Below are 19,842 nucleotides of genomic sequence, written 5' to 3'. Positions count from 1 at the left end.
GATGCTTTTCTGGTAAGTCCCACCAAATGAAGAAATGTCGAGGAAGATTCAGACCCTAACTCAGACTTCAGCACTTTGCCATTCCCATGAGTTTATAATTCATTTCAGTAAGTTACTCCACCGCAATGACAAAGATAGGTCAAGATTTGGTCCACTTAACTTTTCAGCATCTATTTCTAGGCCCTCTAATTTAGGCTGGTCCTTGGGCTTTGGGTGTCTGTAAAATCAAACAAGGAAGAGAGGGATATTGTCAGAAATTTAGACCCCTCTGTTCGTCAGCTATAATGGGAGTTGGCTGGACTCTTTACCTGAAGCATTTTCAGCCTATAAAGGACCTAAAGTTAGACGGGATAAATCCAGATCCAAATGCAGGTATTTATAATCTATAGAGACGTGGAAAATATTTGACTTATTGTTTTCTGTTTTGTCTGTTTGCAAAGCATGCAAAACTCTTAAAAACATGCGGGGTTTGTTATTCTTATTGTCTTAAATAAAAACTCTGTGGTACTATTTTATTTAGAAGGACGTTCACAAGAAGTCAATGCCAATATCCCAGCAACGGTGACTGGCCTCTGGGAAAATAACTGACCATGGATAAGTAGGAGGACAATGGGACTTCATTAAAGAAAATTTCAGTTCCAGGCTAGAAAGGGAGATGTAAAAACAAGGAATGAAGAACAGACTTTTTAAATGGCCAATGCTTTGTCAGCCTTGTTTCAGTCGAACTTGTATGTATCACATGTTTTTGCCCACAATGGTGCTCACAAATGTCTTACATAAATAGCAGGGTCCCTTGCTGAATGATCTGTGTGGCACAACAGATGCAGCACAATATCTACCGCATACCCATTACTGAAAAATAAGTGGAAAATTGAAACCAACCATCAGTTTCCATTCTGCACATGCATATTTTTGGTTTTGGTTTCTTAAACAAGATGGTTAAAAACCTCCTTCTCAACCTCCCCCTCTGCAACCCTACCAATGACCTGGCTTGAATCCAGTCCATCTGACTGAGAAAGGCGCCTGTTTAGCAGACGTATTTCCCAGCGAAGAAGGTTATAGGAAGGATGTTCCACAGGGCAAATAAACAGGTGAGGTGCCAGAAGACAAAGCATGTGTACTGAATTTAATAATTCAAGTAGGTCTTGTTATAGCACAGAGTGTGCTGGTTTCATCAAAAGGACCACAGATAATATTTCCCAGCTGTGGAATTTTAATGAATAAATTCTGTTCATTTATGTTTCCCTCTCTTTTTAAAAGAATAGGAAAAATGAGCATAGCTTCTTTGTCAATGCTGTATTCTCTCTTCATTTTCAGAAATGCAAAAACTAAAAAGCATCCGTCTCCTGAAATGCTGACAGCAGAGGCAGAGACTTGGACCTCGGCAAGAATCAGAGTTGGGTGAGTTTGGGAGGTCAGATGACAGGAGGTTTAAAAGGACTACAGCAGGGCAGGTTAAAAGCAGGAGAGAATCAGCAAAGATGAAGAATCAGTCAAGGTTCAAAAGAGACACATAACTCCAAATATTTCCATTACTTCATGTACAACAGCACATACCTAAATGTGGTTTCAAAAAGCATTTCCGAAGGATGGCAAAATTCATCAGCCAGTATCATACTAAATTTAGAATGAGAAATTCAAAAGGCCTGTACTCTCTTCCCAGTTCAGCCAGTAGCTTACTGGATGACTTACTGGGACAAGCACTTTGACTTTTGTTTGTCTGTCACCCCCTCTATAAAACGGCAATGATACTTGACTTTTTTGCAAAGCATAGATCTATCCATAGGAAATGACACATAAATGCTAGACATTGTTATTGTTATTATCATTATTAATAATAGTAATAATAATAACATATTAGTAGTACTAGCAATTTTAAATTCTTCAGATGAGAATGCAGGATTATTTTTCCCTTTTGTGACTGTTAGTATTTTAAATGATCTCATATAAATATCAGGAGCATCTGTTTCCATCTGTTTCTACTTTTAGCATCACAAAAAGTTTTGAAAAGAGCATTTCATCATTCAAAGTTTTTCCACCTGCAGTTTTAATGTGGCATTTAGGCCAAAGACTCTGACCCAAATGCAGGGACTTTCTCACTCACAAATTCTATAATTGCCCCCGCCCACTTCTGTGTCTCACCCCCATCTCTGAGGTCTTGTCCCTGCTACAGAAATGACTCAGCTTCCCCGAGATTACTGCTGAACTGCTGGATGCTGCAGCCCAGCAAACAGAGGAAAACCTGCACCAATTTTATGTGGGCTGACCAGCTTTCAGAAATGTTTCTATTGCTTTAAGAGCTCTAAAGAAATTCCAGAAAACCTAAAATCTTAGTTTAGGCTTCTTAGATAAATGTGTAAGATCAGATGGAATTAGTACAGCTTAAATATGGGTTTAGCACAAAGAAAAGAAATCCAAAGATTTGTAACTTGTCTACCGAAAAGTAACAGAATTGGACTTTAGCTTTTTTGCATCAAAATACGGAATCCCACTATGAAACAAAATGTTTGCATATGAAATAGATTGAATGAATCCATCTGTCATAGTGAAATGATTTGCAGCAAGTAGTTACATTACAAAAAGTATGCTCAGTATGGCGATACGTTAGGACTAAGAGTGATGATTAGACATTAACAATTCCAGACAAATTACACGAAGCACACATTTTTCCAGTCAGCCAAGACAAACGCATTCGGCATAGAGATTACTGGATCAGCAACAGAGTGATTCTTCAGGAGATCGCTGGGAAAAAAAGGTACCGATCATTTTGTTTTGATTTGCTACTGTTGAAGCTTGACAGAAAGATTAATTCAGTTCTCATGCCCTCGTGATATTCTCAACTCAGAAGACACGCCAAGGAAATTGTGGATTATATACAAATACTCCATATATCAGACAAGGGAGATAAAATGTTATAGAAATCTTTCTCTATTTGGATTTACTGCACCTAGCCTGGAATCTTGCGTGTCTCTTCCTAAATGCATCGGTAAATTGGAAGAAGTCTAGAGTAGAGTAATAAAAATAAGCTTTGGACAGGATGTTCTGATGAAAAAGGGAGGAACTGTTACATCAGCTTGCAAATGTCTAGCGGATGGGGATGAATTGTTTAGGGGGCAGGCTGGATTAGAAGTAAGAATGATTATCAGAGGAAACTAAGTCAATGAACAGTCAGATTTAATATTAGTCCACCCAAAGCACAAGCTGTGCACTAGATATTAAAAACTCCACATTTGCAGGTACCTGCAAATCTGTATTAGCACTCCTCAAATTTTAAAGTGAAGACGTGAGAAAAAAGGTAAGATCACAGTTATATGCACTAAAATCAACTAATAAGTGGCCATCTGAACAAAAAGGCAGGAACTTAATGGATACAGATTTTTAAAAGAAAGCCTACTATATAACAGGACATAAAAATATCCTGAATTATCCCCTGAGAGCTTGGCTGGATATGACCTAAAGGGAGTTTTCCAACTCTGATGTCTATGATTCACCATATATCACGCTCAGGATTTTCTTACTCTTGGAAACAAACAAAAAAACCCAACAAAAACTGAGTGTCCTTTTCCATTACTGGTTTCAGTTACCATCCTCATAGCCACAATATAATTGGATGCTGAATCTACTTACCAAAACACTGAGAGGAAGAAAAGAGTCAGTTCAAAAGACTTTACTGGCAAATTTTATTCTCAGTTCCACTAGTGCAAACTATGAGTGACATTTCTTTTTTTTCTAAAACGTTCTAAGTTAATTTCTTTGTAACATAAAGTGGAATCTGGCCCCTCATGCTGAAGCCACAGTGGAGACTCCCCAGACGTGAGGGCAAAGTCCACCAGAATCTGACTTTTGTTCTAGTCCTAAGGCAGGCGTTGCAGAATGCGCTGAGACCTACGAACTGAAATGCAGAGCACTTGCAGATGTTCTTCATCAAAAATAAGACAATTCGCATCAGATGCCTCACTACTGTAGACTGAAAAAAAAAAAAAAGTCAACTACGTCTACTGGAGTTTCTGTAACTGATTAAGAGTCACTGGCTTGGAAAACAGATGACTGCTCATGAGTCCAGCCCCCATGGAAGAGCATGGTAGCAGAACAGACAGACCCCCTCAACTGTATAATTTGCAAAATAAGCGGAAGACGGTGTTTGATTCTCCGGGTAACTTTTTATGTTATTTTTAGAGGGCAGATGGGAAAGAAATAGCTCTTACCTGCACTGACATCACTTACCATTTTGCTGCTTAGAAGTAATTTTCCTCACGAAAGAATGGAAAAAATGCTACAGTGGTGCATAGCCATTTTGGGGGGTTTTAAATGTTACATTGTTTATAGAAAAGGACAAGGAGCTTGAACTAGACACAGAAGCTAATTTTTAGTCCATTTTTTTCTGGGTTAATCTGATTTGGATACACTGATATGCTGTCGTGACTGAATTTAAACCTTATTATAATTTTGTGCATAATATAAAAGATTGTGTTAATTAAAAATAGCAAAGATTATAATTTGTCAGCAGTAGGAAAATGTAATTGACTTTAGCCATATGGGAAACAGTTAAAACCAAGCTTTGTTTTCAGTCACACATTTATATTAAATCAGTACAAACAAATTCTTTGCTAATCACTTTCAAATTTTTATAGAGGCACTGACTGCAAATCCAGATGGGACCGTTACAATTATCTAATCTAGCATCTAACACACAGAGGAGAATTTCAAATAATATCCTTGCATCAAACGCAAGACTCTGCTTAAGATAGAACATGTCTTTAGGAAAGATGCCCATCTTGACAACAATGTCTGTTGAGGGAGAACCAGTGAAATCCTTATACAAGTTTTTTCCAGAGGTAAATTAATGGCTGACACTTCTTTGAAATGCTTAATCTATCTTTTAATTTTCAGTAGGACTAGAATTAAAATACTAATTTCAAAGACATGTTAAAGAGAACATTTACGTTGTACTGGCAGCTATTTTAATTGTCTATAATTTTCTTTCCTGCTAATAGAATATGACCACCATTAGAGCGTGGAGTAGAGTATTCAATCAATCTGGTTCCCCATCGCATAGGAACTCATGGAAAACTGAATACTAAGAGTGAGCTTCAGATTCAGATTCAGATTCAGTTGCTTATATGTATTACTAAGATATAGATGTCCTCAAGCAAGCTGGGTGTCTCAACTCCACTATAATCAGTGGAGATCTAGTGAATACAGCCAGGGGAACCTGTTCAGCTCAGCCTAGAGCACACCATTATGTTGACTCAGCTGAACAGCTTTCACCTCCACAGATTGCACTGAGCAGGTCCTGGTTCACATATACAGACCTATACAGTAGCCACTTTAATAGAAGTGTGTTGGTCCGTAAACTGACTCCCACTTCAGGAGATCAGTTAGGAAACGACGCAGGAATGTAAGATTTGAGGTGCTGTAGATCACCCAAGACACTTACCAAGGGGTGGCAGCTTTGACAGAGAACCTTCATCCAGAAGGGAGACCACACGGCCTTGATGTGTTTAGAACAGCACTAGATGCCTATGAGTGAGCAACTGAATTAAGCCCGTAATTTCTTAGCTGCTATGCTCACTCCAAGCCAACTTTAAATTTAATTGTTTCCTTTTTAATTAAAATCAGAAGAATGAAAAGCATACCTGACAAACATCGTAGTGCTCAAAGAGAGACAGCAAACCAATATCACTGCGGCTTGTGATACCTTTCAAAATCGTGATGTTGCCATTTCCAGAGTCCAGCTCTATCACATTGTTGAAAACATTGGACACAGCTTTGCCAGTCAAAAGCAAGTTCACCAGTTCCTGTTTGTGACATATTTATAAAAAAATCCAAAGCAGTAGTTAAATGTCCTGTCTCTACCAGACATCACTACAAGATTGATTCAGGATTGATAAAGTTACACATGTACCAGACCCTTAATTTATGTGGTGCCTTTAAATTTAGAGTTAGGATTAGGATTACTTACAACGTTTTTTCCAGATATTTTTGGGAAATTCTATTCCTAAAGTAAAATGAGGAAATATTAGCAGAGTTTTCAACATTCATCTTTCCAGAGGCAAACTGCTGATAATCAATTTACTCTTACATCCAACTCTCAACCTTCTCATATAACTGTTGTTGGTGTTTTTTTAAACTAAAGGTTTTGGTGTCCCTTTTTCTCTATAATGGAAGCTACAGCATGAATCATATAAATTAAAAGCCTGTACAGTACTATCTGATACTTCTGCATGTGCTTAGTGATGTATTTTGTATGTTGGACAAGACTTGGTACAAGATTATTGTTTTCTCACTAATTATTTCTGGATGAACTTAAGTCTCATTCAGCAAGACATTCACCCATACGGCTTCACATCTGATCCATATCACTAATATACTCATACTAACTATAGCAGACTGTTGATTATTTCCACTCCAATTGAACTAGAAGTATGGGTGTGTCAGAGGCTAAATACATGTGAGAGGGTGCGTGTGCGCATGTGAGTGTGTATAGAGTTTAAGGAACAGAGACCCAAGACATTTTTCCCACAAGGGCCAGCTAGGATGTAACAGCACGTAATAATATCTAGCAGCAGACTGTGCCACAGCAACGAACCAGCTAACCATTAATAAATAACATATGTCAAGAAACATGAGGGGACATAACAAGAAGAAAGTTTCCAGAAAAAATAGTCCAAATTACCATGCCCGAAGACAGGAATAACACTGATATTGCCAGTTGGACTTGACGTATGATTTTCAAAATACTTCGCACATTTATAGCCCCATGTTTCTCCTGAAGGACTCCTCAAAGTTTACAGTTTTTTTTCTGATGTTTTTAGGACTTCTAATCCACCAGTGATGTTCCACCACCTTCTTGAGGAATCACTGTGTAATCACATTATAAAAGTCTTCTAGCAACAGCACAAGAGAAAAACACAAAGCTTGCCTTTTGCAGCTGAAATAGCAGCACATTTAATGGCTGTGGACCACTCAGCTACCTATATACCAGCTTTGGGGGAATCTGTGTCCCAGAAGTTTGGGATCTACATTCTACCTATATGTCCAAAGCAAAGTGTTTCCAACTGAGTGGATGCCTCTGCAGGCCTGAAGCCAGCCAGTAGGAGACGTATGGTACAAGACATGAGCTGGAGTTCAGACTACATACAGTTGTGGTCCTAAGTGTCAGGCAGCAATTCAGACCGCTTATTTTCATAGAATCATAGAATGGTTTAGGTTGGAAGGGACCTTAAAGTTCATCTAGATCCAACCCCCCTGACATGGGACACCTCCCACCAGACCAGGTAGCTCAAAGCCCCATCCAGCCTGGCCTTGAACACTTTCAAGGTTGGGGCATCCACAGCTTCTCTGGGCAACCTGTGCCAGTGTCGCACCACCCTCCTAGTGAAAAATTCCTTCCTGATATCAGATCTAAACCTACCCTCTTCCAATTTGAGGCCATTACCCTTGTCCTATCACTACATGCCCTTGCAAAAAGTCCCTCTCCAGCTTTCTTGTAGGCCCCCTTCAGATACTGGAAGACCATTATAAGGTCTCCCTGGAGCCTTCTCTTCTCCAGGCTGAACTGCCCCAACTCTCTCAGCCTCTCTTCATAGAAGAGGTGAAATTTTCAAGCACCACATGTCTTTTAGACACGTATGTAATAAGTCAGTGTCTCCAGTTTGAAGCACCAGCTTCAGTCAGCATCAGCTCTGTCAGCTGAGCAGCCACCGTTCACAGAGGAGCCGTACAATCAGACACGCAACCTCAGTCACCTTTCTGAAACATCAGGGGGGAACTCAGCCCGCAGTCTCAGCAGTATCTCAGCACTAAAATCAACTAAGGAATTCAAAAGAGGGAGTAAGAGGAGTAAGAGCACATGCACACACAGGTACAGACATACAGAGACCAGAAAACCAAGCCAAAAAGCAGAGACTCTGAAAGCAAAGAAAACAATATGCCAAAACACAAGGAAAAAAGAATAAAGGATGAAGGTGGATGACATTATGGGGAAAAAGGAAAAATGTAAGGAACTTGAATTAAGAAATGCCATCTCTTCCCAGAGGTCAGTTCACAGCTCTGCATGCAGAGGCATATGACATCCCCAAGACCACACGCTTAACGTACCTGAGTACAATAGCCATGGCTGCCAATCAACCGGTTTGTAAGTACATCAAAATCATTGCGCACCCTGAAAAGAAGTAGAGAATACAATTAAATTAGGAGTGGAATATACAATTAAATTTAAATACAATTGCTTCTTTTCATTAGACTTAACATCTCTAAATCTTGGAGAAAAAAACGATCAAACTGTTTCCCAACCATAAATATAGCTCTACATTTTGGAATCCTTTCTGGTGATTTTTTTGCATGGTGAAAAAAAAGTGTACATATCAACAAAACCTGTGGCAAGCAAAAGTTTGTTAAAGGTAGACAAAAGAAAATAGCTGTAGAGAAGAAAAAAGCCATTGTCACCACTAATTAGAACCTTAGAAATTAGAACCTTAGAAGTTAGAACTACTGGACAGCTTGTCTTACAGAATTACAGAAACAGTATCACAGAATGGTTGAGGCTGGAAGGAACTCCGGAGCTCACCTTGTCCAAACCCCCTGCTCAAGCTTGGCCACCTAGAGCCAGTTCCCCAGGTCTAGAAGGTTTTTGCATATCTCTAAGGAGGTAGACTCGACAACCTCCCCAGGCAAACTGTTCCAGTACTCAGATAAGATTTTCTCACAAATGCATGTATTTGTTATTCCTATCCTCAATACATGGAATATACCCACAAACTGAAGATGATATAATCTATAGACTATATTGTCCATGAAAAGAAAAGAAAAAAATAATACTCTAGGTGCATACATTTATAATACTGCTGTGTAGTCTCTTCTATTTTATGACATCAAAGAGAAATGTCCGTGAAATTGCATTATTGATAATTAAGGACTAGTATCTCCCCAAACCAAGTTCCCTCTCCCACAACTCCTGGAATTATTGAATTAGTGATTGGTTGATGACCTAAAAAATAAAGATTGCAACTGTGATCATTGTTATCCTGAAGGTATAATGTAATTGCAAATATTATTTTATAGATAAATAAATATATAATCTAGTTTTGAGGGAAAAAACAGTGTACTATATTCTGGGACAGTTATGGCAATAAACTTCACAGATTAATTTGATGGTTCATAAAAAACCCATTTCCCTTCAGTATAAAATACGTCGATCTCAATTGTTTTGTCTACATCCTTATTTTGGTATTGTTACAAAGGTAGAGATAATGCCTGAATGATCATCAATTAAAACTTAGTTAATCTACATATATCTGGCCTTCTTATTCTCATTTGACTTGTAAAATCTTCTATGCACCCAATTATTCATGTTTCCTGGCAATTAGCACAATTATTTTTAAAAAGAAAAGATTTTGTTTGTGATAAAGTAAGAGTTGAATTGATGTGGTTAGAGTAGAGCTAGCTAGAAATTTCCCTTCAACGTTGCTATGCATGCTTTGTTAAAAAAATGATTTCTTAAGGAAAAAGCTGGGATATTCCCTGTATTCATCCCAAAGCTCAGAATGCAGTATATAACTTCTAAGATTTCCAGCCCTATTGATACTTAAAGCATTCAAATCAAGTCATAGCCATTGAATCACAACTCCCTCTTTTTAAAACTTATTTTAAAGAAAATTTACAAGTTAGTCTCAAACATAACAAAGTGCCATAATAACATCTCTTGCTAGTGTGAAATCAAAGGAAAGACCACGGAAAGTGTGCCTGTGATATGGAAAATTCTCTCATGCAACATTGCAAGGAATGGATGAGGCGATAATAATCTTTGGATTTTGGCCATTTTTTAGTTTTAGAAACAGTTTCATCTTGAAAACGCCATAGCCTTCTTTGAAAGGAGTAGACTATACAATATGCGTCAGTTAGGGACGATGGGACATACGACAAAGACAATAGGAGGAAGTTCTAATTTGATCTGTAGGTACAAACAATATGGGAGTTTAAAGGTGTATCTCAGATTTTCAAGAAGAACATCTGCCTTTCAAATCATCTCTGCTAATGAGGAAACAGGCATCAGGCATATAGCTATGGGATTTACACCTACTCTAAATGGTTTTAAGATTATTATTGATACCTGCCAAAGACTTACCAGCTTCTGTGCAGGTGAATTTATTGTGTTACATGTTGTGGTTTTGACCGGATTGACCAGGTTCTGGTTTACCTCAAACCAGGACATTAAAATAAAAAGCATCAGTTTATAAGTGCAAGTACATTTCATGCATTGTAAAAATACGATAACAAAGTGTTTTCTTTTCTGCCGAGCTGTGAAGACATTCGTTGATGACAAGCAAATCTGAAGCATTTATTCATTCTAGTGTCTTGGCTATCAGATGTTAAAACAGATGTAATGAATAAATCATTACTACTAGTACCACTTTGTCCCTGCATGGAATTTTCCATTTATAATTTTTAAATCACTTTAAACCAGAAAATCCCATTAATTTTAAGCCAGGAGACTTTTAAGTATCCCGATAATCATGAGACAATGAGTTAAAGGCTTGACTCTACTGAATCCCTCCTTCCTAATTTACCACCTATGCTCTGCACGCTGCTTTGACAGAATCAGAAGTCAGTAAAAAGACACTACGGAAGAGAACAGTGTTCACGGTAAATATTTCTTTCTCATGCTATATTATCAGTATTTTCCAATATCATGGTAGTACATAATTCTACCTGGAGAGTAAACTAGGAGTATGTGGACTGCTGGTGCAGAATGTTGCTGTTTGCCTCACCTGATAATACTGTAAAATCTGTAGGAAAAAAAAATGAAAAAAATCAATCAGAGAGCAAGGTACCGATTTTGAAAATCTCCTGGGCAAATGCTTAAAATTAAGCATGTGTTGCATGTGTTCAGATATGCTTAAGCACAGTCTTCAGCAGGAATAATTTCCTGAGTTGATTCATAATCAAAAAGTTGACAATGAGATCTGCTAAATTTCTGATCATTCTTTAGATCTCCCAGCTTGATTTTTATTTTCACTTGCACCACGTGTAAAGTAACGTGGCTTATGTGGGTACTGAAACCAGGGAGGAGCGAGCTGGAACTCTCGATGTAGCGAGTGAAGCTCTGGCTTCTAAGGCAGAAGCAGCCTGTCGAGACGAGAGAGAGATGGCAGCAAATACACTCAGATTAACGCCCTCCCGAATGTGCGTAAAGTCATAGTTTCGACTTCTGCTGGGTTTCAGTTTTTGCCTTGGGACCCCTGAATTGCTGAATTCTCCACTCAGCAGTGCTGGAATTGCTTAGTCCAGCTTTCCCGATACCTTGACAAAAGGTGGACGTGTTTTTATACACTCACAGAACCTAAATGACATGGAAAAACTCATCTCCACATAGTTTCTTGATTTCATACTGTTCTTTTAAAAAATATTTCTCTTTAATTATTATAATATTTTTTTTCCATAACAGGAGGGTGAGGGTGAGGTACCTGTAGCCTGGGGCTTAACTGTCTTTTCGTTCAGCATGTAACCAAACACTTTTTTCTCACATTATTATCACATAAAATGAACAGCAAAGCCAAAAAATGTGTAAGGTGGCTTCAGAACAAATATCTACTTTATAGCAACCGGAAAAACCTCAGGGAAGCTAACAAAATATATCTGGTGTGAATTATACATATTTTTCGTGTTTTCTAATGCTGCCAGTTTTAGGGCAGGAATGCCTGAAATAGCCTTTCCAAAAAATACCATTACATACTATAAATCTCATTTTCTCTCCATGCTCCTGTTGGTGATTCTGTGTTAATCTTCTGCTCTGTTGAAACTGTTAGTTTCAAGTTATAAATAATGTCTTTATTAAGGACGTAAAGTACTGAAGATGTATAGATGTTCTGAGCCAAACTTTTCACTGCTCTGAATTGTCACAGCCATAATGACATAACTTGCTGGCTTCATCATAGCCATGACAGTTCTTATTAGGAATCTGCCTCATGTTTTCAATTCATTCATCCATTCTGGGATACACAAATTATATTAAAAAAATATTCTAAGAGTTTAAGACAGATGGACAAAACCACAAGAATTAGAAGATACTGTAATGGCAGTATAAACCTCAGCACTGATGGTATATTGATAAAATAAATTACAGCTATCTGTATGGATTCTATTAAAGTTCTAAAAGTGCATAAATAAAAACCAAAATATAAATATTTTGAGTGCTGGATGCTACAATATAACATCATCTGTAACAAGATGAACTTTTTCATAGCAAATAACACTGAATTGGATAAATAAGACTTTAAAAAATGCTTCATATGCATTAATTCTGAATTTATTTCCAGGAAAGTTCTTGCCAAGTCCTAAATGGAGAGCATCTGAGTATTGAATATTAAATACAAAAGTCACATACAAACTCTAACACTAGGAATAACTCCAGACTATCAAAACATGAGTTAGTTCCTATCTGTTATTTACCCTAGATATCGTCTGGATTGATAGCAGAACAAAATAAAACAATATAAACCAAATAATGGTGCATTCAAGTATGCGGTAGCTGTTTTACAGCCCTTAACTCTGTGGCAAAGCTGTAATAGAAAATTGGTGACCTCACTTTGTTCATGGCAACAGACAGCTATATTAACAAACACACAATTACAAGTCTACTCCGAAAATAGAATTTGGGTTGGGAGGGAGAAAAACTCATCTTCAAGCATAAGGATTTCAAATAATTACAATGGGGATGTGGAAAATGACAGGATGGGTGAGTAGCTTATTGTGTAAATGTTCCATAATATTTTTTTTTTATACTGGCACACTGCAAAGGTTTAGATGAATGTTCAAAAAAGAAGGGAAGAGCCCTTCTGAAAAAAAAAAAAAAAAAAAAAAAAAGATTGCTGTTTGGGATTCAAACCAGTGAAAGCAAGGAAGTGGCTTCATTCTTTATTTAACACTTTTATCACATACCTGATAATTTCACCAACTTCTTAAAATGTACATGCACTCAGGCAATAATGCACATTCAGTTCATGAGCTCTGCTGCTATGGGGTCCTAACATATATAGAAGATATTTATATTGCAGAGAGATAGATCTGATGTAAAGAGTGATTAAACTATTGGCACATTCAATCCACTGTTTCATTTTTCAAAATAAATTATCTTTCTTATTGAATGCAATATGTCTTCCTGAGAGCAACACTTCAAACAAAGATACTAAACCCAAATCTGCTTAACCCTGTTGACCTCACATTTAGCAAACAGCTGAATAGTACACACTATGACGGTACTCTATCTGAAATCTGGCAACAATATGACAGTGCTTTTGTTACTGCTCTGTTTTGTAGTAGAATCCCACTTACTCTTTCACTTCTTTGGAGTCTTTCAAATAAATATACTTTAAGCCCCTAAAATCAAAAGAGCTTATTTCTGAAATGCCTTGATTTCCTGAAGGAAAGGGAAACAACAAGATTGGGAAGATGACAAAGCTAATAAATCACTTAGAGGTGGGCTTCACATCACTAATTTTTTATATCTAAAGATGGACACCTAAACATCAGCTAATCTCTCTGGGCTTCTTTACATTTTTGTACATGGAGAGAAACTGGTATGTCCTGAAGGTAAAGTATGTGACCTTGCTTAAATAATTTCCAGAATTGTCGTTGTTTAACCCCAGCTGGCCGCTAGGACCATGCAACTGCTTGCTCACTCCCTACAGCTGGGATAGGGGAGAGAATCAGAAGAGTAAGAGTGAGAAAAAACTCGTGGGTTGAGATAAAGACAGTTTAACAGGTAGAGCAAAAGCCGCACACGCAAGCAAAGCAAAACAAGGCATTCATTCACTGCTTCCCACAGGCAGGCAGGTGTTAGCCATCTCCAGGAAAACAGGGCTCCATCGTCCGTAACAGTTACTTGGGAAGACAAACGCCATCACTCTGAACATCCCCCACTTTCTTCTCCTTCTTCCCCAGCTTTATATAGTGAGGATGATGTCACATGGCATGGAATATCCCTTTGGTCACTTGGGTCAGCTGTCCCGGCTGTGTCTCCTCCCAACTTTTTGTGCATTCCCAGTCTACTCACTGGTGGGGCAGCGTGAAGAGCAGAAAAGGCCTTGAGAGCTCAGCAACAACTGAAAACATCAGTGCTCTGTCAACACTATTTCTATCCCAAACCCAAAACACAGCACTATACCAGCTGCTAGAAAGGAAGTCAGCTCCATCCCAGCTGAAACCATGACATGAGTAGAGGAAGAAAATCTACTGGAAAATGCCTTTTCTCCACCTGATGAACATAAAGTAAAGGGTGATGATTGATTCGGGCATGGCTATCTAATTGCTAAATACAAGGGACTGGACAGATAAATCATACTCACAAAATATACAGGTGGACTATATTTTTTTTAGATTACAAGCTGAGAAATAAAGTTGCTATGGAAATGACACCTTGTAGCCAGCCTTGAAAAAAGACTTCTCAGTTGGACAAGCCAATTAAAAGCAAAGCAGGAACATTTTGTTTCATGTAGTCACTTTGTTATAAATTTTACCTCAGCAATAATAGAATTTGAGTACTTAGATATAATAGAATCAGAGGAAATTCAGATGGTCAGAAGAAACCACTGCCAAGATATGGAGCAGCTTTCCTCTCAGAGGAGACTACATAGATGAGGAACATTTCACTACAAAAGGACACAACTGATGGACTGCAACAGAAGTTCACAAACTCCTCAATGGTAAGGAGGTGATTAAGGAACATTTACTCACTGTTTTTCATAACATGAACTAGGCAACACGCTGTAAACTTATTGGTCAACCCATTCAAGCAAACAAAAGGGAAAACTCTTTCACAAAGCACATTGGGGAACTCATTGCCACAGGATGTTGTGAAGGCCAAAAGAATTAAAGGGTTCAAAAAGGTTTAAAAAAATTCATGTAGGACAGGTTCACCAAGGGCTAATAAACTCAATGGCCCGGATACAATTGCCAGCTTAGGAAGTCTCTGAATTACTGACTATCGGAAACATGGAGAATATACCAGCAGAATAACTGCTCTACATTCACCCTAGTTTTTATGATGTTTCCTTCAGCAGCCGCAGCTTTCCACTGCCAAAGGGTATTAGGCTAGATGGACCTTTCCTTTGATCCTACATGGACAGTCTGACAACTGAGAGGCAATTGAATCCACATATCTCAGATACTTCTCAGAACAATAATCTGTTTACATTAGCCATAGTGTGGACTACAGCCATATCCCATACCGGAATAAAGCAGAGTCGAGGGGGAAGAAAGGAAGATGATGTTCTCTGCATCTGGCAGGTAAAATCCAGCCATTCCAGTTACTCTCTTTCACAGGAAACCACATTTCTTATTTCCTTTCTTGGCTTTCCGTACTGTTTTCACTGGTAGCTTAGGAACCTGAAACCTAGTCACGCTTTCACTAGGTTTACTGAGTCACAGGCTAAGTTTACTGATACACTTTTGGTTTGTACTAATATTGTTCTTTAAAATAAATAATGCTTCTCTTATTCTTCTCTTTATTCTTCTTCTTGTTCAGTTACAACTACTACCCTCCCATTTTTTTTTTTAAATATAGTTATGTCCCCTCTCAAAATTTTCTTTTAGGCTAGAAAAGATAAAAAATTTTGGTCTTTTATAAGACAGATTTCTCATTCCCCTGGTCTTCCCTTTCCCTACACTTCTCCCAGTTTTAACGGGTGAACCCAGTTTGATATGGTATTTCAATAAGGCCACATCAGTGACTTTCACAATCCATTAATATTTCTTCACCTCCCAAAACTATTTATGCTGATACACCCTAGGAGTAGATCCAATGCTATTTTACAAAGCTGGATCAAAGTCACTGTGTGCTCCACTGCTCTCCTCAACTCCCCATCCTGCCATCTACAACTTATGAACCCCCACAGTACAGTAGTGAGCAGTCTCTGTTTCCATGACCTTGTAGTTTCTGTAGTTAAAAGAAATTCTTCTTTTATTACCCTCATCGTGAAGCTGAGCCAACTCTTTTTGTACAACATGATTTTTCTCTGTATTGACAGTGCCTTTCAACTTTTGAGTCATCAGTACATTTCATTAGCGGGCCACTCCCTTTTTCCAACATTACCGTAGGGAATAAAAAGTTTAATCTCAGACTGACCATTGAGGAGCTCTACAAGTAACCTTCCCTACGCCGATAACTGTTTTCTGAGTCCCTTTCCTTTATCACCGTTACAATTCTTATAAGTTCTCTTATTTTCACATCAGCAAATGACTTCTCATTTGGCATGATATCAAATACAAAAACCTCTTACTACCTCTCCATTCATAAAATGTGACAAAGCAAAAGAGAGCTCAGAAAGTCTTCCATAAGTTTAGGAATGAGATCTAGGCAAAAAGATACCTGGTAATTTTTTTCCTTTATGTTGTGTAGACATCACTTTTTCAGGTTCAGTTCTACCTCCCACAAAACTAATTCAATTTCTATGCATGGATTCCAGTTATCCATCCTGACTTTGCACCATGTTGTTCTCCTTAGGGAAATGTAAGGCAGAATATTAACTTAAATTTGCAGCATTCTTTACATTATTCCTAATAGCAGCCATACCACTCTAGACAGAAACTTCACATCTTTTCCTGATATCTTTATATTGATATGATAAGGAAATTGCTTGTTGCAATTTCCGTAACTCAGGGTCTGGGTCTGACCTCATCTGAATCATGTTATTCCTGTATTTTCCAACACCAAGATTCAGACCACGAGTGCGAGAGCTATTTGTTGCTCACCACATTATTTTCACTCCTTTGGACTCTTTTTTTAGAGATCATAAAATTCTCTGGAGAATGAGCTAATAAGCTTCCTTCTCTTTAGGCATGTTCCTCAGCTTTATGACTTACTCTGATCTGTTCTAGAAGGAACTGGATGTGTCGGAGGAATAATCTGGATTTTTTTTCCCTGTTGCCATAGGAAATCTTTCTGTTGCATATTCACACCAAATTTGCTATCACTCAAAATATAGTCCACTTGTCTGTTCTGTGGACCCATGCTGATGACAGGCATCCTGAATTTTCTTAATAGGGAGATACCAGTCACACGTCTCTCTCCGGTATTTGTGTAAAGCCCAGGTTTTCTTCCTTTTTTTTTTTTTTTTTTTTGCATTATTTCCCAATATACCAGTCCCTTACCTAGCAAGATTTCAAACAGAATCATTACAACAACCTCTTTGTCTTCTTGATTCTTCCTTTTTTTGCTGAGTTTGGTTTCACTTTTCCCCGTTTCCTTTACCACTAACTTTTGTTCCTTGTTCTTCAGAGCAGCAAACTTCTTCAAACCTAATTCAGCTCTTCCTCTTCTTTGTCTTTGTGGTCATGTTTCCACCTGGGTCACATTCATTACCTAGCAGGCTATATAGCTCCCTTAGTTTCAGATCTTATTGGACAGATGCCTATATATTTGTGTTGTGTCAGACCCTATACTCCTTTCCCCTATCTTGTCTTCAAAATTCCTTCTGCCATCATCTCTAGCTTTATTCTTTTGTCCCTGGGTCTCCTCTTTCTCAAGTGTTATATAGTGTGACATTTCATACATCAATATATTCCACTGTATATCCACTTTTGAAAGAACATAAAATCTCATAGCTTTAAATCTTGGCCTCGCATCCTTCTTCAAGTATTGCTAAGGCTGTCTCACTTATTATCCCTGCCTTCTTGTCTTTCCTTGAAGGAAAATCATTATCTTCCTTCAAGCAAACTCCCCTCTTTATTGCCTCTTAGCAGCTGAAGCTGCAACTTGTGCTTCATTAAGGTTCTATGTTTATTAATATATCTACTAATGTAAGAAGCGATTCTTGCCCAGTGAATACTCCATCTAGAAGGGCCTCTGTCTAATTCACACAACAGAGCATCAAAGACAAGGAAGATCCTGAAGATTATGAATTGCATGCAACCTATCAAGCAGGAGGCACAGAAGTTCACTTACCCAAACAAACAAGGACTCAATTCTTCCCTGCCAAGGATTGGATCCCACACAAACTCTCCTATTTGCTCTCCTCCCACCGTTCTTGGTAAATCTAATCTCACGCTTCCTTCATGTTGTAAAATCACAAATGTGTCTTGGAGAGGGCTGAGACTCTCAAATATGGATTTTTCAGTTAGGTCAAGCTGCTTGTTTTTCAGCACTGTAACGTAATTGACAGCTGTTTCCCCTTAAAAATAGCTGCTTCCCTATCTTTTTCAAACACCAAAAGACTAAGCTGTAAAATACATGATGACATGTATTTATATTACGTAACTATAAACATCGAGTGAAAAATGCTCACACGCGTAATTTCCCCTTGCTGTTGGTCTCCCAGGCATTCTCAAGCTGGGGGGAAACTACCTCTGAAAAAGTTTTCCCAGAAAACCCGCTCATAGAAAAATATCTTTCCATCGAGAACGGTGTATGCCCCATGCGATTGGATCTTTTACGTGAAGCTGTAATTGCTTTTACCACTGGACAAGCCAAAGGGTCATTTCACAGAAAGCCTTTCTTCAGCAGCCAAGTAGTGTGAGGAGAGTAGGCGCGTTTTAGGGGAACTCTAAATTGGAGATTGGCTCTGAGACAGGAAAAGGTGTCAGTTAAGGAAAGTGGATTGAGGATGGAGGAGCCATTGTTCTACCCACAATTCATGAGTCAACAAAGCATCACTTTCTTTTTCAGTGTCCTACATGACTCAAAAGAGTTTAAAAGTCAAGTAACATGTCAGAAATGGGGTTATTTAACACTAAATTATACAGAAAAGGATAGAGAAAGGATATAGAAAAGGATACAGAACTAAAAGGGCTTGATACAAATTTCTACAGTGATGGTTATCAATGTTTCTGTTACACATCTCAATAAAAAGCTGTCTTATTGCGTAAAGACAGTCTTCCTAGAGCTTGGCTTTCAGTATGTTTTAATTGCACTAATATTTTGCAATTTTAATATGGTTATTTGAGATTATTTAAGATTATTTATTGTAATGAAATGTATGGTTAAATGAGAGTGCTTATCCTGTTCTTGCAGCAATATGAAATAATCCAGATGAAAACGGACCAGCAAATCATGTCTGAAAGGCAGGTAGTCTCATGGCTAGAGATGCCAAAGTTCAGCAAACAATTTAATTTCTTCTCTGATTTGTGGCAGCTCATTCTGGCCACAGTAAAACAATGTGCTCACATGCTTATAGCACATGCCCAAAAGATATACACATCTGGAAGCTCTTTGATGAATTAATTCCCACAGGCTTCTGCTTCCCATTTGTCACATGTTCCTCTTGTTCCATCAAAACTCTGTAGAGCAGGAATTGTGTGGATATGGGGAAACAACTCATCTTGAGGCCAGGCAGAGTGTGACCCACAGAAATTGCACATATATATGCTCTTACCCTGCAGTAAATCTGTGATAACTTTCTCCTGTGTGAAAAAAGGATGAACACATCTGTTTGCCCTATAATTTAGTGCATATATGGTCAGAGCTACTATGGATTAGCAGGTGACGCGCCGAGGTGACTCTGGATGTGGCTTTATTCTTTCTGACTCCTTGGGAAGGAGAGCTTCTGATCTTTATTACAGTCCATAGGTATTACTGTACTGTAAATATATAATGTTCATATATAACAGCACGTGTCACAGTGAAATGCTGTCCTATGAAGATAAGTAAAGACAAAACTGTTGTATTTTTAAAAAAATTGATAAAAATAGTTTGCCAATAGGCCAAAGTAGGAAAATTCTTGGAATATGGCTTGCAATCAGACATATAATTACAGAAGTAAAACAATTTGACAAACGGATATATTTGAGTATCGTATGGGGCACAATAGTGACAACAGTGCATCCACAGCTCATCCACATCCTCAGAGC

The 19,842-nt window shown here is 38.1% G+C and overlaps 1 protein-coding gene across 1 annotated transcript in view; it reads right to left on the bottom strand.

The window, feature by feature from the left end:
* The window catches only part of MINDY4 (MINDY lysine 48 deubiquitinase 4), a 74,311-nt gene that overhangs the window by 14,918 nt on the left and 39,551 nt on the right, over positions 1 to 19,842 (bottom strand). The window contains exons 14-15 of the mRNA XM_074157169.1: positions 8,101 to 8,164; positions 5,637 to 5,798 (exon numbers count right to left, since the gene is read on the bottom strand). Coding sequence (XP_074013270.1) covers positions 5,637 to 5,798; positions 8,101 to 8,164 — 226 coding nt within the window. The remainder of the gene's footprint in view (positions 1 to 5,636; positions 5,799 to 8,100; positions 8,165 to 19,842) is intronic.

This window comes from Numenius arquata, chromosome 12, assembly GCF_964106895.1.
Source record: "Numenius arquata chromosome 12, bNumArq3.hap1.1, whole genome shotgun sequence".
Classification (NCBI taxonomy): domain Eukaryota; kingdom Metazoa; phylum Chordata; class Aves; order Charadriiformes; family Scolopacidae; genus Numenius; species Numenius arquata.
Note: the sequence above shows the minus strand (reverse complement) of the source record. Positions and strands in the feature narration are given on the sequence as shown.